The following is a 22,435-nucleotide window of genomic DNA, read 5'->3' as shown; positions in this document are numbered from 1 at the left end:
TGAACTGTTAACTTTGGAATCAGATTCACCTGGGAAGAAATCCTAGCTCTGCCAAATTATTTATTGTATGATCTTATAATAATTAATATGCCCTTTCACAGGTGAAGACTGTAAGATATTCATTTTCCAAATATTTATTGAAGATCTACACTATGCCAGTGTTAAGGAAGCAATAACGGACAAGAGAAATACGGTCCCTACTCTCACAGACCTTGTATGTCAAGGAGAGCATAGACAAATTTATAGGCCATGTCAATACATTGTGATAGGTACCCAAAGTGTGGTAGGTATGTGAAATGAAATACTGGATGCTGTAGGAGAACATAGAAGTGGTATGCAATCCAAACTTGAGGGTATGAAGTGAACCCTTCCTAAAGGAAGTGGTATACAAGGTGAGAGACCAAGTAATCAGTCAGAGAAAGGAGAGAAGGAGGAATAGGAATTGAGCAGTGTTTCTGGGGTGAGTACATGGCGTATATACCATGATATGAGAGAGCATGGTGATTTCAAGGAACTGAATATTATTCAAGTATTAGTCAGGGATTTCAGGTGGCAAGTGACAGAAGTCCATATCCAACTAGCAAAATGAAAAAGCAAATGTATTGGTTCATTGACCAACCTATGGGTAAACCTGGTTGGCATCAGGAATGACAAGATATGGGGCTGAAAAAATGTCATGATTCTCTTCCTCTCTGCCTCTGCCTTTTGCTTCTCTTTCTGAGCTAGATTTGTTCTCTACTTCTGTAGGCTGTCTTCTCCACAGAGTGGAGAAAATGGACACCAGTGGCTCTGAATTCATTATACAAAAGCTTTGCCATTGGAGGGGAAATAGAAATGCTATTATTCTTTTGCTCCGGCCTGAAAAAAATGTCAAGAATTGTGCAGGGCGGGATTTTCACCTGCCTTACAAACTAGCAAGTTAGCCTGCCACAGTTTCATGAATGCTGGCAGAAGGCACTAACCCCCTAGGTCAGAGACAGAGAACTTCAGTTCTCAGAGCACAGCAGGCAGCATGAGCTTCACGTTCACCTCAGCTCCCCTTACCCCTCAAGTCCCACGGGGGTGATGCAGAGCACTTCAGGAGAGTGCTGCACACAGTGGACCTGTGTCCCAGCTGAGGATCCCTGATTTTAAGGAACCTGTCTTATAAGGGGGCTGCTAGCAAACCTACCCAAACCTTGCTCTCCAGGGAGACTTTATCTTTACTACCCTGGACAGGAAACAAGTCTGCCCTCTGACCCTGAGGAGAACACTCTCCCTAGCTTCCCAGGTTACTGTCCAAACATCCTTGAAAAGATAAAATATAAGCCATGGGGGTCAATTCCAACACCACAAAATCCCAGAGAAGGAATCATATTGGTGAATCTTTGGTTATGTGCCCATCCCTGGGCAAGCACTTTGTCTAAGGAGTTGGGGTGGTATTATTGGCTCTGCTGAGATCAACTTCCTTCCCTGAGGACAAGGGTCAGAGTCAGTTGCCAAGAAATTAGAAAGGTACTTTTTACAAAGATGAGTCACTACACATATTATGATTCAGTATTAGAGTGTAAGTTTTAAGGCTAAAGCGGTAAGATGAGGTCAGATCATGAAGAATTGTGGGTCATGTAAAGGAGTTTGGGAAGTTTCCTGTGTGCAAAGTGATTTGTTATTTTGTAATGCGGTAGTATTAGGGTTATCTTTAGATCACACTGGCACAGATTTTAGAGATTGCCGTCAAAGAGTAAATGAGATGAGTTAGGGGACTGCTTCAACACTCAAGGTAAGAGAGAACAGAGGTCTGAACCATGATAGTGCGGACAAAGAGAAATGGGCAAATTTGAAGGTATTTTGCTAGCTGCTCTAGGGAGAGAAGGTGGAATCAAGAACAAATTTATGTTTCTGTTTGAGAAAACTTATTGAATTGAGATACAGAACATAGAAAGAATAGCTGGTTTTAGGTGGAAAAGAAAGCAAATTTAGTTTTGAAAATTGTGAATGTGAGGTACGATGAGACACAGACAAAGCTAGATTGAAATGGATTAGGAGACATTTGTATGTCATTGGCAAGAGGAGGGTTAAACAGAGGAAAGATCTTAAGGACAAAACCTGAAGAATGCTGATATTTGAAGGACAGGCATCAGAAGATGAGCTGCAAAAAAGGCTGAGAAAGAGTATCCAAGATGGTAGGAAGAAAACTAGGAACAGACAGTACGGTGGAAGCCAAGAAATGTAAAATTCAAGAATACAAATTGACTTGATTCATTCTTTTTAATGGCTGTGCAACATAACATAGTATGGATATACCAAAATGTAAAAAGAACTAAAAACAAAACAAGAACTCAAACCAGGCAGAAGTTAAACAATATGAAATGCTCTAAAAAGACAAAGTTCTGCTTTGCAAGAGGGGGGAGCCCATCAACCTTACAGGAGTGAGGTGGGGTTAAAGTAGATCCTACCAGACACTCCTTGTACAATGAAGGCAGTCAGTAAATAATTTTCCTAGATAAAAATCTCCTGTGACTTACATGTGGCTCTGATTATACTCTTCCTCCCAGATGGTTTTCAATCACTTCTGCAAACAACCTCGAGTTGTACCAGCACATTTGTACTAAAAAAAAAAAAAAAACTAGTGTAGCTTTTTTGTGCTCCATTTTACTTGTCCCAAATAAATGCACCTTTTTTTTCTCCTTCCAGTTATGCTACTGGTACAAAAGCTTTTGACTTACTGATTGCACAAAAACTCATGGACTAATTGGCAGGAGATATAAGTAACATTTTATTTCTGTTCGTCTCATAAATGTAGACCAGCTCTGGCTGATTAGTTCTCCCTCAAACATCAGTGAGAGGGGCTTCACAAGGTGAGTAAAATGTTGCTTTCCAGGTGGGCTTCATGTCGTGTGTGTGCGCGCACGCGTAAGTGCACAAGGCCCCCTGGTGGCACAAATGGTTTGTGCTCAACTGCTAACCTAAAGGTGGGTGATTTGAACCCACTCAGCAGTACTGTGGAAGAAAAGGCCTGGCAATCTGCCTCCCCTAAGATTACAGCCAGAAAAATCTTATGGAGCAGTTCTACTCTACACACATGGTGCCACGAGTAAGAAATAACCCAACAGCAACTTACATGTATGCACACATGATACTCTTACATTTTCCACACCTGTTTGCTTTTCTCTTCCTCCAGAACTAGCTCAAATAAAATTTAAGCTTTCTTTAGGAAAGGGGGGTGGTGGCGATGTGCCAATCCAGTAGAGGAGATAAGGAAAACAGGAGCAGACTGGGAAAGTTATTGTATAATTCATTAATATGGATTAGTACCTTTTAAAATTATTTTTATTAAAACGAAATAAACAATGTTTTATGATCAGAAACCAATAAGAAGTCGCATATTTTAAAAAGATTTACTACTTGCTTTTTAGGGCTTTATTGGCTATTATCAAGTTTCAATATATTTCAAATAATTAAATACTGCAACTGGGACATTAAAAATACAAACTAATTTACCAAAATAATTGTATTCTGAATATTATGTACAATATTATACATTTTACATTACATAAAGGGTTTTTATACATAAAGGTAAGATTTGATTACTGAAAATCCAAAATACATTTGAACAAAGCATTCCTATGCATACAAACACAATCACTCAACTGGGATAATCAAAACCATACATGAACGCGGTTATTAAAATATGCAACTGCATTCATACGATGTGAGAAACAAATTTGACTTTATTGAGTGTTATTAAAAACCACATCCATATGAATTATATTGCCTAGTTCTTACATATTTAAAAAGCTTTATAATTATGACTGAGATATGTCTCTATCCAAGGGGAATTTTTGGTTTTTAATTTTTTATCATAGGGATTTATTATAATTCATAATCATTAAAATGCTTATACACAGGCAAAAAGCAGACCCAATCTCAGCAAATACAAAAGTCATGAAGTTGTACACCATCATGTGTATCTTGTATGGTTTCAAAAAATAATCCTATTATACAGTTAGGTGTGCCTTCATACTCATACTTGTCATCAAACTATGTGTTGAGGTCCAGCGCTCAAAGGGGACGTACATATTATTGTAGAGAACTAAATACTCAAACATGGGGATCACTGGATGACTTAAAAAAATACTGAGAATGGGTTCTCACGTAGAACACACCACCCATACACACTAAGTTAGTTTTTAAACAACGCATCAGTCCTTCCTAAAGGTTAATAGTCTGATGTGTTACACACCTTGTTTGAACACTGAAATATCTAATTAAGGCCAGGATACTGTCGCATGAACTTTAGTACTGCTTCACTTTTCAATTTAGTTCCTCTCAAGCAGAACGGCTATGATTTTAAGTAATGTCTAACATTTTTGTAACCGATCTGGAAAAATCTGAAAAACAATGTCTTTACTCTGCTTAAAAAAAAATGCCCTTCCAACTGCATGCCACTTCGTATTTGGATCTCATTCCAGAGACACATACACAGGTGAAAATTCTATCAGAACCTGGGAAAGGCAGCAATTAATAAACTGACCTTTCCCCTTAAAGTTTGCACAGGATCTTGCCATTTCACTGTTTTCTATACCCTCCACTTTATCAAAGTCAAACAGAACACCAGGAACTACAAGGCGGAAAGGTAACAAGTTGAAACATACACAAAACTGTTCTTTCCAACATCTCATAATCTACGAAAAATGAGAGTCAGAGCCTAAGGTTTTCTTTGTTTTCCTTCTTCTTCATGATTAGCTTGAATATAAAAGAAGCTCTAACCTAGGTTATCAAAATATATTCATATAAATGTATGAGTTATTTCTAATACAAAAGTTAAAAAAAGTCTAAATTCTTAATTTCTGTAATTAAATATCCTAGAGTTCAGTAGGCAGATTTATTTTTGAGCAGCTTGAGAAGACTCCCTTGGCTGAGCACTGTCTGTGGGATTGGGCACAGCTACATTTCTGCTCTTCGATGTGATTTCTCAGCAACAGCAGCACCATCTTCTTCCTCCTCTTCCTCCTCCTCATAGTGTTCCTCTCGGCCTTTGGGGCGGTTGTCCTCTCGAACTTCTTGCTCTTCTCCATCATTGTTTTTATCATCAACCTTAAAAGAAAAAGAGAAACACTAAGTAAGAGATAGAGAATACAGTTAGCGATGTAAACAATTTCCTCTTAAAAAGGTTTAAAATTATTCATTTTTAGCAAAAGGAAACAAGTGAGGAAAAATAATCCTAGAGACAACAGTGTTCGTTTCTCCTAATCCTCAAGCTGTCATAACTTTTCCTAATTCTAAGTTGGCCTGTTAAACTCAGTAGCTCCTCTGAGATACCATCATCCACCGGTACCTCAGGAGCACTGAAGATGCAAAGGTTAAGTGCTCAGTTGCTAACTGAAAGGTTGGCGGTTTGAACCCACCCAGCGGCTCCACTGGAGAAAAACTTGGTGATCTGCTTCCATAGATTACAGCCTTGGAAACCCTATGGGACAGTTCTACTCTGTCATACAGGGGTGCCCTGAGTGGAAAATCGACTCAACAGCACCTAACCACCACCACCACCTCAAGATAAGCAAGTAAGCATCCCTCTACCAAATTATACAAATACAAATATGTATCTTCTATACCTTGTTTGAACACCAAAATATCATACATACATATACACGTGCAAGATATATATGTATCCTACACGTACATTTTCACCGTAAGTCTCTTCAGCATTATGTTCCAATTTCCTTTTTTTCTCTTCAGTCAAATCTTCCTGAATCTGAAACAAAGCAGAGGTACCGCATGACATTTTTATCACTTAAACAACTGCAACAACAATAAATTCTGACCTCCAGAGAGTTCATTCAAAGTAGCAAAAACAAAACTAAACTTAAAAAAAAAAAAAGATACAAGTTAATGAGTGACTTATGTATCAGGTACAAAGAAAGGTATAATACATCTACCATAAAAGTCAATGTGACTGATTCTGATCTAGAACTTTGTGTCTGAATTTCTGATTTCTTTGGATAAGAACTAACAGTCCCAAGTGTAACATGTGGAGAAATTCGGTTTATAAAGCTAAAAATCCCCCCTTTCCAAGTGGAAACAACTACAGAATTCTGAAAGCTCTGGTAGATTTTAAGTCCCATGAAGGCAAGAGGCAACTGTTTTACTCAACTCACTGTCTTCAACACCTAGCACAATTACAACTGCTAAATAAATACACTGGAATAAATTAGTCTATGAATCAATGAATCGATGCAAAAAAAAAAATCTGCACAGAAAATAGACACCACTGCCTATATATAAGATAGTAACAATCTAAAGCATTTATTCGATAATTAAGAATAAAATTTTCTGGCTAAAATATCTAGAAAATAGCATGTGGGTGATTATTTCAAATTCTTCATGAAACAGTCTATTACACTGCCTCAAATCCCTACTTCGCTTTAGTGTTCTAACATGACATTTCTGTTTCAAGTGCTTTTCCTTTACGTACTCTATTATTACTGTGTTTCACTGATCCCCATTATTTATGTCAAAATGCAAATCAAAGAAAACAGCCTAATGATATTTTTGCTAAACAATCTCTAATGCATCGGATCATATTCCACAAAAACACAGAGTAAAGTGCTGTCTAACTTGTCGATGATTTTGAAGACCATATTTTGTCAAAAGGTTTAAGTCATTTGAATACATTTTTAAAAACCACTGAGCATCAGTTAAACACAATGTAGTGTCCTGGGGCCAAAAGAAAGACTTCGCTCTCCTAGAATTGTGGTAAAATCGGAATTGCGGGTATGTTGAAAATCTGAAAAACAGGCAAGGGAAGTAAAGTACGCAGATGTTATAATCAAGGAGCAAAAAATGATGGGCCATCTCAAGGTGTCCAGTCCAGGTGAGACACGAATGAACTGCTGTCTCTCAAGACCAGCTTTGGGAGGAACCTGGCCCACCACAGATGCCCCAGACAGAGCCCAGCTTTCATGAACCTCTTCTAACCAGCTACTACACTGACACCAAATACATTCTGAGGACTGAGGCACCAAGCATATTTTGTATTCATTTTCCTGGTGCATCGAGCTAAAGAGAAAACACCTTAGTCTCACTTTATGGCTCTATCAAGGAGCTCTGATGGTATAGTGGTTAAGCATTCGCTGCTAACCAAAAGATGAGCAGTTTGAATCCACAAACCACTCCACAGAAGAAAGATGCAGGGGTCTGCTTTCATAAAGGTTTATGGCCTTGGAGACCCTAATGGGCAGTTCTACTCTGTCCTATACGGTTGCTATGAGTCAGAATCAATTCTACAGCAATTGGTTTGTTGGTTTGGTATGGCTCTATCAGTGGTTCATGGCATCTCCTCTGCCCTTAGAGAATCTCACAGTAACACCTCACAGGATGTTAGGAAGAAAACAATGAAGTACTTATTTTACATTATATGAAGGTCTGATGAATTGAAACATCATTCAGTTATTAAGTGTCCCTGATGATTTCTATTAACATGTCATCTATATAGCCTTAAAATGAAAACAAATTATTATTGAATACTAAACGTGGGTATACTTATGGGGGGGGAGAAACTGACTTGAAGCTATGCAGTATGGAAGAGAATATATAAATCAGAGATTGGCGAGTTTTTCTTGTAAAGAGTTTACATAATAAATATTTTTAGCTTTCTAGGCCATAAGGTCTTTGTCACAACTACCCAACTCTACTGTTGTGGTGTAAAAGCACCCATAGACAATAGGTAAGCACATGGGCACGGCTCTATTCCAATAAAACTTTATTTACAAAACAGGCTGCAGGCCAGCTTGCCCACCCGATACAGACTACGGAGTCAGACTTGAACTAAAATTCTGGCTCCGCAGCTTTCCTAGCTGTAGGAACAATAAGGTAATTTGTTTTTATTATGAAATATTTCAAACATGCACAAATAATGGAAATAATTCAACAAAACTCCTATAACCACCACGAAGGCTGAAGAGCTCTCTCGATGCTGCCACACTTGCATCATCTATCACTTTAGTGCTTTTTTTAAAAATTCTAGACATGATGTAATCTTGCTCCTACATACCTCAGTGTACATCTCTAAAAATAATGGCCATTCTTCACTCACAGAGCCATAATGTCATTTCCACACCTGAGAAAATGAATAATTTCTTGGTATCAGCTAGTCCATTTCCCTGATTGTCTTAAAAAATGTGTTATGGTTGGTTTGTTCTAATTATGATCCAAACAAAGGCTGGTTCCACTCCCCTTCTTTATCGTTCATGCTTGTCCTGTAAAAAGACCCACATTCTGGAATTGTTTACTTCCTTGTGGTGTCACTTCGCTCATTCATCTAGCCCCCACATTTCCTCTAACTGGAAGTCAGCACTCAGGTGCAACTTAAAAAGTAGGGGTATTTCAGAGGTAGGGGTGTATATTTCATATTTTCCTCACATCAGAAGGTACCTATGTTTGTCCCACTTTCAGTGAGGCTAAAGTGGCCAGCAAGCGCAGACTGTGACAGCCTGATCCTTCCAAGGCAGAGCTCTCCAACCTCCCTTTATTTAGTGATTTCGTCCATTATTTCTTGAATCAATCATTAATTAGGGTTCACAAAATGGTGACTTTCTATTTCTACCATTCCTTCTGCATTTACTAACTTCTACATAGAACTTGTCCATATTAGTTATTTGGTTACCCTAAGATGCAGTCTGTACAAGAAAGGCAGGATAAATTTTTAATTATTTCCTCAAAACTACCAGTTTTCAGAGTAAGAGTTGATGGTTTAATCACTTCCATAGTGTCCAGTGAGAAGGAAGAGTTATCATCATTAGTAGTATCTGCTTTCTTTCTTTTTTTTTTTTGGAGAATCATTATAACCCTGGGTCTTTACACATTCAGTATATTTAAGTCACTTACTCTATTCTATGCTCACATACTCCCATCTTTGGCCAATAGGAATTCCTTTATATTGACTCCTGTGTCTTTTTGATATAACACCCTCAGTCCTTGGCAACTTGTGTAAAACAATGAACAAGTATAAGGCTGTTATGGACTCAATTGTGTCCCTTGAAAATGTGTACTAATTTGGTTAGGCCATGATTCCCAATATTATGTGACTGTCCACCATTCTGTCATCTGATGTGATTTTCCTAAAGTGTTGTAAATCCTACCTCTATTATGTTAATGAGATGGGATTATCGGCAGTTATGATAATGAGGCAGGGCCCCGTCTATAAGATTAGATTATGTTTTAAACCAATCTCTTTTGAGATATAAAAGAGGGAAGTGAGCAGAGAGACATGGGGACCTCATTCCACCAAACAACAATAGCTAAGAGAACAGCGTGTCCTTAGGATTTGGGGTCCTTGTGCTGAGAAGCCCCTAGACCCAGGGAAGATTGATGACAAGGACCCTTCCCCAGAGCCCAGACAGAAAGCCTTCCCCTGGAGCTGGCACTGTGAATTTGGACTGTTAGCCTCCTAAACTATGAGAGAATAAACTTCCGTTTGTGGAAGCCATCCACTCGTGGTATTTGTTATAGCAGCACTAGATAACGAAGACAGAGGATTACTTTCCTCAAAATGGGAATAAAAAACATTATCTTCATTGCCAGGTGACTGCATTTGGATAATTACGCCCAATGTTCATCACGTGCCTGGTATACTGCTTGACACCAAATAAATCCTCCATTACGGTAGCCATGAAAATCAGACCTGGGTGGGTTCTAATCATGGTTCTAAGAGGAACAAGCTGTGTGGCCTTCAATAATTCAGTTAATCTCTCTGAACCTCAAATTTCTTACCTGTAAAATAAAGAGGTTGGATAAAAATCAGTGATCTTCAATTTTCTGCATGGGGGAGAGGAGTCACAGACTCTTTTAAGATTTTGATAAGATGCAAATGAGAACAAACACACAGCATTTTACATACAAGTTTCAAGACGTTTAGACTCCCCAGAGCTCATCCAGGGCTGCCTTTCCTACAACAGTTTCCCTAAACAGTGTGTCCCTCAAACATCAGCATCAGCTGGGCACTTGTGAAAAATTCTGATTCCTAGGCCCCATCAAAGACAAGATCCCAATCTCCAAGGCTGACATCTCGTAGAGATTCGTATTTTTTACATGCTCTCCAAGGTGACTCTTTGCCACGGCAAAGACTGAGAACCAGTCCTTACCCTTGGGTGACAAGGAATGCCAGGTTAAGAATGTCTCTGGCTAGTGAAATAATCAAGCTTTTACAAGATCTTTCTTTTCTACTCTTGGGATCTATTGTAGAAAATTTATCTTACCAATTGTCAATAAAATATGAGTCAGGAACCACTGATTTAAATTGCTCTTTAGGAAATCCATAAGTGGAAATTTCAGAAAAAAAAAAATATATATATATATATTTTTTTTTATAGAGAATACTGTTAGATATACTTTTTATTTTAGTAGTATGTTCTTCATGTTTGGGGTCAAAGGTACTCAAACTCATCTTAAAGGCATTACTGAAAAGGAAAAAAATGATATGGAGTTTTCTAATTGATCTTTAAAATATGTTTAGATTCATAAGCAGAAGTCAAATGTTATTCTTTTATGATGCAGGCATACCAATTACGTCTTCCACACCTGATCTTTAGTACCCTGCTGATGCTGACACAGCACTTTATCAAAGATTTCCTAACACTACTGGTCTGACAGAGACAGGAGAAATCCCAAAAGTGTGGTCCCCAGACACCCTTTTAACTCAGTACTTAAGTCACTCCTGAGGTTCACCCCTCAGCCAAAGATTAGACAGGCTCATAAAACAAACAATAATACACGTAGCCCAACCATGTACATGAGACTAAATGGGCACACCAGTCCAGGGGCAAGGACAAGAAGGCAGGAGGGGACAGGAAAACTGGATGAATAGAAATGAGGAACCCAAGGTCCAGAAGGGGAGAATACTAACAAGTCGCAGGGTTCGCAACCAGTGTCACAAAACAATATGTGTATTAATTATTTAATGAGAAACTAATTTGCTCTGTAAACCTTTAAAGTACAATTAAAAAGAAAAGATTTTCCAACACAGTGTCTCTTTACTCATTTTTATTCTCTGAAATCTAATGTTTGAGGCATTTTAGAAATGGGCCCTATAGGATTTGGCAAAAGTTAATAAATGGTCAAACAAAAAACAAAAAGATACACTGAGTCTGAAATGGGCTTTGGCTAGCTCTGGCCCCATGTGTACTAATGCCTTTCTTTGACCCATCAAAGATGTTATGGAACAAGACAGAAACAAGAAAGCTGAACCTTAAGTAGTCAAAAATGCTAGGATCTAAAGAGGTGGGTGGAATGTGACAAATGAAAGGCCATAGCAACATTAGCTATAGTGATCCACGCCACTGCTAGCTGAGTAATGTTTAACAGAACACCTTCTGCCATCTGGATTGTTGTTGACATGGTGGTTCACAGGCTGGCAATCCCATGCAGCTGTGTGTGTGTATATGTAGCCACAGAGGGTAGCCATAGAACCTTATGCTATACTCTCCCAAGTGTTCAGATCAACCTGTTTTCAGTTAATTGGGTAAACTGAGGCACTTAGCTTTTTCCAGCGTCATTTAATCATGCATTCTTTTTGTACATTTAAATAATTTTAAAGTGCAGCTAGTACTTTTTGGCAATGCTATAACTTGTTTGGCTCATAAACCAAAAAAACCCAAACTAGTTGCTGTTGAGTCAATTCCAAATCATGGTGACCCCATGTGTGTCAGGGTTGAATCGGGCTCCATAGGGTTTTTAAGACTGTGACCTTTCGGAAGCAGATCACCAGGCCTTCTTCCGAGGTGCCTCTGGGTGGATTCAAACTGCCAACCTTTCAGTGAGCAATTGAGCATGTAACCATTTATACCACTCAGGGAGTCCTTGTTTGCTCATAAATAGATTAAAAAATCTAGAATGTAAGTAACATGAGGATGGGATCACCATATAAACATATTTCTCCCTCACAACCCCAAACAATAAACAAGGATTGCTGGTTAATAAGAGTCATTTTTATGTCTTAGAAGGATAACATTGCTGCACTAAGATGAAAGAAGGCACAGATAGCACAAATTTCCTAAAAGTCACTTGTTTTGAGTCTTTTACTCTCCAAGTTCTAGTCTACAATTTTGGTGAACTGCTCCCTAGGAGCAGATGCCAATAGCAAAAGTTTTGACTGTGGGATGGGAAGGAAAGGAACTGATGGCAGCACTGGCCTTACTTCCTAGCAGTTAGCTGCAACAGTGAGAGGACTCTGAGATTTAATGGAGATAAAAACAACGCTCAGTTACGTGGCATTTTACTGTTTTCAGAGTGATTCCATATATGTCGTTTCATACATATACACTTAAGAACAATGCAATAACTGTTCTCACATACAGAAGAAAAAAAAACCAAACCCATTGCCGTCAAGTCAACCAACTCATTGCGACCCTACAGGACAGAGTAGAACTGCGCCATAGGGTTTCCAAGCAGCAGCTGGTGGATTCCAAATGCTGACCCTTTGGCTAACAGCTGAGCCATTATGCCACCACCAGGGCTCCTATCCCATTCTACACTCCCCTCATTTTTTCTCATTTTGCTGAAGTCTGCTGAGAACTTCATATCTAACTATCCCTAGTCCTTGAATGGTATTTGGGAACCACTCTTCTCCTTCCCTCTCAACTGAAGAACTGGGAACAATGGAAAGAGGAGGCAAGATCCAATAACTAAGCATCTCAGAAACTACCAGAAAAATACAGCACAGTCTGAACAAGAGACATTCTGGGGCAGAGTGGAAAGCCACGTGGCGCAGAATCAAGGCATGAGGCAACAGGTCTAAATGAAAGGGGCATGGCTGCTTGCAGCCCATGCAAGAGGGAATCAGAAAGTAGGGACACACATCCCAGACACAGGAATTCTGGGCAGGGAATTAGAAAAAAGGAATTAGAGCCTAAGGCTAGGTGCAGAGAGAGAAAAAGGGCCCTGGTCAGTTCACCAGACCTGAAGGGAGATGAGCAGCTGCTGAGTGAGTGGTTGCCAAGGAAAACAATTTCCTCTGTGTTCTCACCATGTCCCCTCTCTGTCTCTTCTACCTCTGAACCCTCGATTTCTCCCTCTATCTTAATTGATGATAATATAGAAATGAAAAGCAATCAGTATTTACTGATTAATATTTTATGTTTACCTTTCTGAATTTTTAAAAAGAAACCAAGGTGAACTTTTTTAATCCCATAAAGATTCCTGGCACCTGACATAATGAAGCAAAATAATATTAGTATACCTATCCTGTTACTACAAGAGAAGCCTAGATGAATATCTTTTTCTTGCTGAATGTCTTAATATTCAAGGCTGCTAATTCTCTAATGCCCTTTTCTGACATGACAGCTCAGGATCCTGACTAAGATGAACACCAGGATGAGAAAAGCCAGAGAGTAAAAACATCGCAGGGGACTACAGATGTTGCCAATGGTTGTAAAGAGCTACATCCTTTCCTGTTTTTGTGGGCTAAGCACACATTTTAGCATTAGCTCTGAAAAGCTGGCAGATGCAATGAGAACGAACAGACCCAGCCATGGGAACTGTGGGTGTGAGCACAGCAGAGCACACGAATCCAGAGCAGGCTCTCTAGCGTGGGGGAGCGTTTGTCCAGGCTGCCATTTGTCCATTTTCTGGTGCAGTTCCCTCAGGGCCAAAGCCATGTGTTTGTGAGGCAGCTGGCTGAGACGTAGCCGTGAACCAGGCTTTAATTTTTTTTTTAATCTGAGAAACATCAGGTGGTCCACAAAGAGACTAAACATGGCACTTTGGCCACATACATGTCATATTCCCAAGTACAGAGCTTCGGCAGTCCTCACAGTGGAGCGCTGTGGCTAACTGCTACGGTAACAAGCAGCACTCATCAGTGACATGAATGTGGCACTAATGTAGGGAATGCATAAAATCTAATATTCTTAAAGTTTACAGTAAAAAGCAAATTAAAATGACAAGTAATTCTATCCAAATGCATTTTATTCGACTGAGCTCCTCACATATTTTTCTTTATTACTAAATTTTAATTAAGATACTGAAGTCTTATGAGTGAAGAGGGCAAAAGGAGTGATACAGTAATTTACAGAAACATTTGGAGAGCGTTCAGTCTGGTCCGATGAATATTATGGGGTACCTTTTATGAGGCAGGCACTGCAGAGATGTCTCCAGGGAAAAGTCACAAGGCTTAGTTAGGCCAGGCTCCCTCAACATACAGAGCTTTGTCCTTCCCTCTTTTAAGAGGGGAAGAGACAGGAGAAAATATTCTTACAAAAAGATCACATAAATCTAAATCCACAATTCCTACAAAGTCAAATGTGTTCTTAACTCGAAATTTCCAGGGAGAATCAGAGAAACGGATTCCATTTCCCTGTTTTTTGTTATTTTCTAATGGATGTGTCCACCCCATGGTCTCTTTCCTCTTCAAACCACCATTTTTTATCCCGCTTAGGTCTTTCTGAACATTTCTATACAGTGTGTCAAAGACGACGCTGCTAAGGTTTCCTTTATACATAAGGTTAGTGTGAGAGACCAAGCGATTCGACCAGAATCCTCCATTAAATCTTACTACCTCCTCTTCTCCCTCTTCCTGGTACTGTTCATCAACATTATCTTCCTGCTGGTCTGGATTTCCTGCCATCTGTTGAAACAAAAGGAGAGGCTCACATTACAGTACATTGGAGATGGGTTTCACAGTGCACTGAGACAAAGAGCAAGCATGCCACCATGAAAGCACACTCTGAATGCATCAGTGGCCAGGAAATGCTGAATAATCATTTACAATACAAAGCCCAGGACATCCACTGCTATCTCTCTCACAGGGCAAGCATATAATTTCATATAATGGCCTAAAAACCAACAAAAGTGGCAAACTTCCTGTCAATGTAGTTTATGACCAGCCTTTTACAAAAACCAGGAGTCCATTAAACTATCCAGGTTAAAAATCGCCCTCTGTAGAGGCATCGGAAACCCTGGCGGCATAGTGGTTAAGAGCTATGGCTGCTAACCAATAGGTCAGCAAAGCAAATCCACCAGGAACTCCTTGGAAACTCTATGGGGCAGTTCTACTCTGTCCTACAGGGTCGCTGTGAGTCGGAATTGACTCGACAGCAATGGGTTTGGTTTGGGTTCGGTAGAGGCATCTGCTTACCACCAAATGCTCCTCCATTTCTGTATTCTCTTGCTTTTGATTGTTCTGTTTTTGCTCCTCATTTTCATCCGGCAGGTTTTCTTCTCTCACTTGTTCGGCTTCCTCAAATTCATCTTCCCCTTGATTATTAGGGTCGTCTGCTGGGTTTATATCTTCTACAGCTGCCCTCTATAAAAGTTTAATAGAAAGTGACCCTCCCCACTTCAAAACCCAGGATCAAATTTAACTTCATTTGAAAGGCCACACACAGGCAGAAAATGAAACCGCCCTTCCCTGGATTGTTTGGATTTACCCTGGTCAAGACTCACAACTATGCAACCCTCCCACTGTCAAAAGACAGAAATCCTGGTTTTTCAGAGGTTGATAAACCAGGGTGAAGTACAAATAGCACTTCTTTTCTGCAACTGATTCCAAAATAGTTCTCAAACCCTACCATCACAAATAAGGTAAGCACAACTGAATAGACAATAAGAAAAATAGCTCACAAAAGCCAAAGGACCAGGTAGGAGGGAAAAAAAAAAAAAGAAAACAAATTAAAATGGGATAATTTAGATGGGAAAAAGGTAACACCTTTCACTGGTACACTGATTTTTATACAAACTTTCCTTTCCAAGCAATTTTTAATGTGTAATAGGTGAACAATGGAGGTCTAGAGTAGTGCAAACAGTTAACACGCTTGGCTGCTAAACAAAAAAAGGCTGGTGGTTTGAGTCCACCCAGAAGTGCCTCAGAAGAAAAGCCTGGTGATCTACTTCCAAAAAATCAGCCACCAAAAATCCTGTGGAGCACAAGTCTACTCTGACACGGATAGGGTCGCCATGAGTCAGGGTCACGTTGCAGGCAATTGGTTTTGTTTTGTTCTGGTGCGGGGAGCTAGAGGTAGTTGAAAGGAGAGAAGGCCCACACCAGACAGAATGTAAGAAGAGGGCTTGAAAAGGAGACAAGATCCAAAGAAGGCTAACTCAAAAGTAAAGGATCAATTCCTAGCACAGAAGAAAGCTTTTTATAACAAACACAACCATGAAACTGAAAGGTGCTGCACTGCTAAGGGACAGGAGGAAAAAGAACAGAGCTAATCCAGTCTTTGCTAACATATTTTGAAAAAATATCCCCCCTCCCAACTCACCCTGCATCCCAGGGTAGTTCTCGGATATTGTGTTCAAAAAATGCCCTTTGTATTTTCAACTTTGGAATTACCTCGATTTTCCACTTAAGCTCCCAAAGCACCTTTTATGATAATACACTTCCCTCACGAAGATTCCGAGCTGTAGAGACTCGGATGGGTAGGAATGCCGATGTTTGTGTGAGCTCCCCAATCTCTCCAGCGTCACAAACAGGACACTTCCTAAAGCAGCACATGCTTCTGGAAGGTGAAGTAGCTACAGAGTAGAATTTAGTTTCTGTGGATGTTCTCTGGACATAAAGATTCTCCTTCAGTTCACTTAAGAGCCTTGAACACGTTCAAGCGGTGAGTGTAATCTCAGCCAATACATTATCTGCACATCCCCGGCCCTATACTTCATTCAAGTGCAAACGGTGCTTCCCTGGGAAGGGGGAGAGTGGCAAACGGCTTCACACTAAGCTCTAATTACTCCATGATCTCTTATTACGTGGATTTCTTTTTGTGTTTTACCAATAATTTGTGTGGAAATAAAAATTAACATGTTTTCTTCAGGAAAAAATACTTCTGCAAAAGGCTTAAATTTTCACAGAAGTTCATAAAAATGGATACCCTAACTCCAACTCCAACCAAGTAATAAAGATTAACAGGCACAGTCGGCAAATTCAAATAAAACAGTTAAGAAGAGATGAAGAAAGGGACGGAAGGGGCTGATAATTTCTAATTAAAAGAAGGCATGGTAGAAAAAGGCCAGTGTTTCCTCGTGTGTTCCCCAGAACACGTCAGCAGCAGACAGAATAGCGGACTTAGTAGGTAGGTATTATGGCACTACACAACTGTACACAGCACTTCCCAAACGCCTGTGGCTGGAGCACTCATCCTCTCCCAACCCCCTTCGGCCCTTCTCAGGGACACTCGCAGGCTTCTGCACGCAATCTTGCTTTCTCGCTGTCTCGTGGATACTCTCTTGCTCTCTCACTTTTGTTCTCTCCTGAAAGTATTCCAGAGCTCGCATTCCGTGCTGCAGGCAAGTATGTTTGTGACATCTCAGAGCAAGTTAAGTGGGAAAGCCCTTTGCATCAAAGTTGGTTAAGTACCCATCAGGAAGACTTTCTCAATGATTATCAAGGAAGACTATATTAAGCATCTGTTCAGCACTCTGCTGCTAACTGAAAAGGTTGGTGGTTCAAACCCACCCAGTGGCTCCAAGGAAGAAATAGCTGGTGATTTGCTCCCATAAAGATTACAGCCTAGAAAACCCTATGAAGCAGTTCTGCTCTGTCACACAGGGTCGATATGAGTCGGAATCAACTCCACGGCACTCAACAACAACGTAAGTCCACTAAATCCATAAAAACAGGAGTTATAATAAAGGCACAGACTGAATTTTAAAAACATGGTGGTTGATTTACCAGCAAAAGACGACAGGAGAGCAAAACAAATCATCTACGTATAAATTCAAGAACACAGGGTCTCTCAACATTGGCTTGCCTTACTCGTTGACAGGGCCAAGGCCCTGGACTGTCCAGCTGAACTGGTCCTTTTTTGGTAAACACAAAAGAACATTCCTGGTTATTAGGTCTCTACCTATCTACATGCTAAATTTTCTATAACATCATGGTATCTGAGCAATTCTTCATTTCTCAAACTGTACTTTCTTATCTATGTATTTATTAAAATACCACTGTACTGCTAGATTACAGAAAGTCACATGACACATATAAAGCCCTAAAAGAGTGCCAGACACACTCAGGAAAGGTGAATTTCCTTTTTCTGATCCCCTCTCCAACTCCCACACTTGTTTTTCTCCATTGTTCAGAGTTACTATGTATTTCAATGCCTCTCAATTTTGCTTTTCTCAGTTTTATTTTTCCCAATCTAAAAATCCTCTGAGGGGCAATCTTTTGATGTTTTCCTAGAGTAATCTTTAACGCATTCCTATCATACATCATGGTTTATAGTCAACAACATTACTCGTGTCATATACTTATGCAAGCCACCTTCCTTCTGTACTGATGAAATAACAGACGTGTCTAGAGCTAAAGGCATGGTGTGAGGCAAACTTGCACATTTCCTTTCTGCCTCATGAGTTTTCAAGAGTTATGACCAGAAGGGAGGACACTTACATCTGCCTCAGGTTCTGGGTTATCTTCTTGGGGCCTTTGTTCTCGAGGTTCATGTCCATTACCTGCATCTTCTTCTGCTTCATCTTGGTGCTGGTTCTCTCTTTCATAAGCTAGAAAAGCAAAGAAACTAAAATCAGACCTATATAAGTCAAGCAGCAATCTTCTAACTCAAAAAACCCCACCAGTGCTCTTTCCTAGAGACCATGTCACCCAGTTTCTCCTCCATCCAGGCTAACTCAACATAGGGCATTATGCTGCAGCTTTGCTGAACAAAGTTATGCCCTTTTTCCAGACTTTGAGCCTAAAAGAGATCGTGTGGATGAGTGACACCATTTTAACCCTCTCAAATAAAGTCAATAACAGACTGCATTTTTTTTTGCCCCCACTGCACAAAAAGCAAGAACAGTAAGAACTTTTCTTGATAAAAGAAGGCTCAGGCAGTTGCACATTGCTTGTTTGGTAATGTCTGGTAACGTTTGGTAATGTCTGGTAATGTCTGGTAATATCAGAGGAAATAACAAGGTATCAAAAGAAGAAACTGATCATGTTTCAGGAAATGAAAAAAGAACACCCCATCATCTGTAGAGCTCAAAAATGAATATGATCCATCCGTGTTCTCTGAAATGGAAATGATGACAGCCACAAGAGAGATATGCCACACATTTATACTCACGCAGGCATTTACTTCTTTTTTGGGGGGGAAAAAAAAGTTCAGATAAACAAAATTTTAAGAGCATATAAAGAGAAAAACAAATAACTTTTTAAAATAAGTGAGACGCAAGAGGAAAGTTTAAACACGTAGACAGTAGTTACTCTATAGAAAATAAACACATGGGTAACTTGCCATCAAGTTTCAAGTGCACAGAGAGATTTATTAAGTAAAGAAGGGAACAAACAAACATAGTCTTGCTGATAATGAACAAAAGAGCTTCAGGTGCCACATGGGGGACATAAGGAAAACAATTTGACTCTAAGCGCTATAAAATACCAGAACAGGCTATTGAGGGAGCTTGTGTAATCACCTTCCTTTAGACTCTTTAGAAGAGGATGCATATGTAAGTGTTAGTGTTGCCAGAGAGACAGTTACTTTCTACTTTTAAGACCACAGTAAGCAATCGCTGATAAATTTTTACCAGTAGATATTCACAATAAATCAAAGTTACTACTGACTAAAGTGGAAACATTTAAAGACAATGATCTAAAGGCTTCCAAGATAAGGATAAAATGTAGAAATTTCCTAAACCATAAAAGTCCAATGAAATAACTATTTAATACATACAAAACTTAAACTATGGAGAAAATGTTTGGAAACAGATTATCCTGGATAATTTTGGCTACCAGTGAGTACTGTTTGGGGAATTAAGAAAAACATGTAACAATTAAAGACCCGTGATTCACAAATCTGCCTTGCACTTACTCACGTGTGCATAACAGCTTATCAATATTATATAATATTACTATCACGGATTGAATTGTGTCACCCAAAAATATGTCAACTTGGCTAGGTCATGATTGCCAGTATTGTGTGACTGTCCACCATTTTGTCATCTGATGTGATTTTCCTATGTGTTGTCAACCCTTACCTCTATGATGCTAATGATATGGGATTAGTAGCAGTTATGCTGACTCAATCTACAAAATTAATCTACAATTTAAGCCAATCTCTTTTGAGATATAAAAGGGAGAAGTGAACAGAAAGACAGGGGGACCTCATACCACCAAGAAAGCAGTGCCAGGAGCAGAGCGCGTCCTTTGGACCTGAGGTTCCTGCGCAGAGAAGCTCCTAGGCCAATGGAAGATTGAGTGTAAGGACCTTCCCCCCAGAGTTGACAGAGAAAGAAAGCCCTCCCCTGGAGCTGGTGCCCTGAATTTGGACTTCCAGCCTACCAGACTGTGAGAGAATAAATTTCTCTTTGTTAAAGCCATCCACTTTTGGTATTTCTGTTACAGCAGCATTAGATGACTAAGACAACTACCAAGTAAATTTACTAAACACTCATCATTTAAGAAGTCTCACCACCTCCTTCCTCTTCTTGGATGCCCTGGTCCTCTGCTCCCTGAACAATATCATTGTCCACAGCATCATAGCGAGCTTGTTGCCTGTAAGAGACACAAACATCAGAAATTCAGTGATACTGATTAGGTGGCACAGTTCTACATAGGTCATTCACTTTTACAGTAATGATAAACAAGGTTTTTCAAAAAGCAGTGAAAAAAAATTTTTTAAATGTATACCACACCAAAAACCCACTGCCATCAAGTGGGCTCCTACTTACAGCAACCCTATAGGACAGAGTAGAACTGCCCCATAAGGTTTCCAAGGAGTGGCTGGTGGATTTGAACTGCTGACCTTTTGGTTAGCAGCACAGCTCTTAACCACTGCGCCAGTAGGGCTCCATATTATATACATACATACACAACGTACAATACCTATTACCACTCCCATTGCCGTGGAGTTGATTCTGACTCATAACAGCCCTACAGGATAGAGGAGAACTGCCCCATAAGTTTTCCAAGGAGCGGCTGTTAGATTCGAACCGCCGACCTTTTGGTTAGCAGGAGAGTGATTATAGGGCTCTGTATACAATTGGGTATAATAAAGATTCCATACACAGTTTCAAAAGATACCTTAAAAAGGTTGAACACCTTCCAAACAATAAAATTAGCACAAAACCTGCCAGGTTATTCTGAAACCTAAACTATAATTTTTAAGCAGAAAAAATAGTTTTTAAAATTAATATTTGGCATTTCTCAAGAAGTACTACCTCACCTACACAAGCAATATGAGCCTCTCGAGTTCAAGGACGACAACTACACAAAACTGTTTTAAGTCTGCTTATGAAAACCAGGTAAGCGCTGTCTAAGCCCATCAGGAGGGGAAGGCTACCGTGGCTGCTCTTGGCGCTGCTGCTGGCCCTCCTCGTGTTCGGCCTGCCTCTGCCGGGCCAGCTCTCTCTCCCGAAGCTGCTGCTGCTGCTGTTGCTGCTGCTGCTGTTGCTGCTGCTGCTGTTGCTGCCGCTGCCACAACAGGTGTCCCTGCAGCCTCTGCTGGTGCAAAGCTTCCTGGCGTTCTCTCAATCTCTGGGCCTCCTCCGCCTGCCTTGCCGCCAGTCTCTGCTGTTCGAGCTGCTCCTCAAATGGTGATCGGAATTTGGTAGCTGGGTTGGTGGAAGGATACGCCTGGGGAAAAAGCAGTCAACTCTTCTGAGTTATCCACAAATTCATTTGCTTCTCATGAAAAACCCAGAAGGCATAGAGTCCCAGGGTTCCTGTTTCCCAACTTTCTCTAAATTGCCCTTGCTTCTTTTTACAGCTGAGCTTGCCAATATGCTGGCATGTGACAGATTTTCAATGTGCTGCCTCTCACATGGAACACAGAGCACAAGAGAAGCAATACGTTTCAAACCTTATTTAAATGTATGTCCAAAAGGCTCTGATATAAAGGTTTTTTCCTTTAATATTTAAAAATAAAGCCACTTCTCCTATCCCAACCAGCAAAGCACAGGTCCAGCAGATTTGAAGTGGATGACCTCGTACCTCAGCATGAGCACGCCCTTCCAGAAGGTTGGCTTCTTCTTTTTGTTCGTGCTGTTCTTTCCACTCCTGGTCCTGCTCCTCTGGCGATGGATCATGTTCCTCCTCCAGGTGTTCCGCCTGCCCGACCTGCTCCATTTCCTCCTCTTCAAGCGCCTTTCTGTGCTCCTCCTCCACCTGACGCTCCTCAGGCTCTCTGGCTTCAGCTTCTTGTTGGTTCGGCTCTGCTGCAGCCTGAGTTTCCACCCCCTTCTGTGTGGGAGGATAAACCTTCGGTTCTTCTGGTCTTCCAGGATCTGCTCCATGCTTCTGCCCCACATCACCATTTCGAGACACCTAAGACAAACACATCGTTGGAAATGACACTCTTCTATTTCAAAAGTGATATAATAATGTGCCTATGGGTCTACAAGATAAGCAAAATACTGAAGTCTAGAAATATACAGTCCTGACTTAAAACTACAGCTGTGATGGAATCACTTAACTCTTCTCATTGTGTAACCTCACCCACAAAAACAGGTAATATAAGCAAAATTTCATCTCAGA

At 40.2% G+C, this 22,435-nt stretch overlaps 1 protein-coding gene across 5 annotated transcripts in view; it reads right to left on the bottom strand.

The window, feature by feature from the left end:
- Nucleotides 1–4,023: 4,023 nt before the first annotated feature.
- Nucleotides 4,024–22,435, bottom strand: part of GOLIM4 (golgi integral membrane protein 4) — a 98,929-nt gene continuing 80,517 nt past the window's right edge. For 2 of the 5 annotated variants that reach the window (XM_049867308.1, XM_049867310.1), the window contains 8 exons: nucleotides 21,893–22,225; nucleotides 21,243–21,535; nucleotides 20,376–20,455; nucleotides 18,356–18,465; nucleotides 15,110–15,277; nucleotides 14,531–14,599; nucleotides 5,663–5,734; nucleotides 4,024–5,076 (listed from right to left, as the gene is read on the bottom strand). In XM_049867308.1, the coding sequence (XP_049723265.1) occupies nucleotides 4,927–5,076; nucleotides 5,663–5,734; nucleotides 14,531–14,599; nucleotides 15,110–15,277; nucleotides 18,356–18,465; nucleotides 20,376–20,455; nucleotides 21,243–21,535; nucleotides 21,893–22,225 (1,275 nt within the window). In that variant the 3' untranslated portion in view covers nucleotides 4,024–4,926. Of the gene's footprint in view, nucleotides 5,077–5,662; nucleotides 5,735–14,530; nucleotides 14,600–15,109; nucleotides 15,278–18,355; nucleotides 18,466–20,372; nucleotides 20,456–21,242; nucleotides 21,536–21,892; nucleotides 22,226–22,435 lie in introns of all 5 variants that reach the window. The other 3 variants (XM_049867307.1, XM_049867309.1, XM_049867311.1) reach the window with 2 other exon arrangements.

Source organism: Elephas maximus, chromosome 23 (assembly GCF_024166365.1).
Source record: "Elephas maximus indicus isolate mEleMax1 chromosome 23, mEleMax1 primary haplotype, whole genome shotgun sequence".
NCBI classification, from domain to species: Eukaryota; Metazoa; Chordata; class Mammalia; order Proboscidea; family Elephantidae; genus Elephas; species Elephas maximus.
Note: the sequence above shows the minus strand (reverse complement) of the source record. Positions and strands in the feature narration are given on the sequence as shown.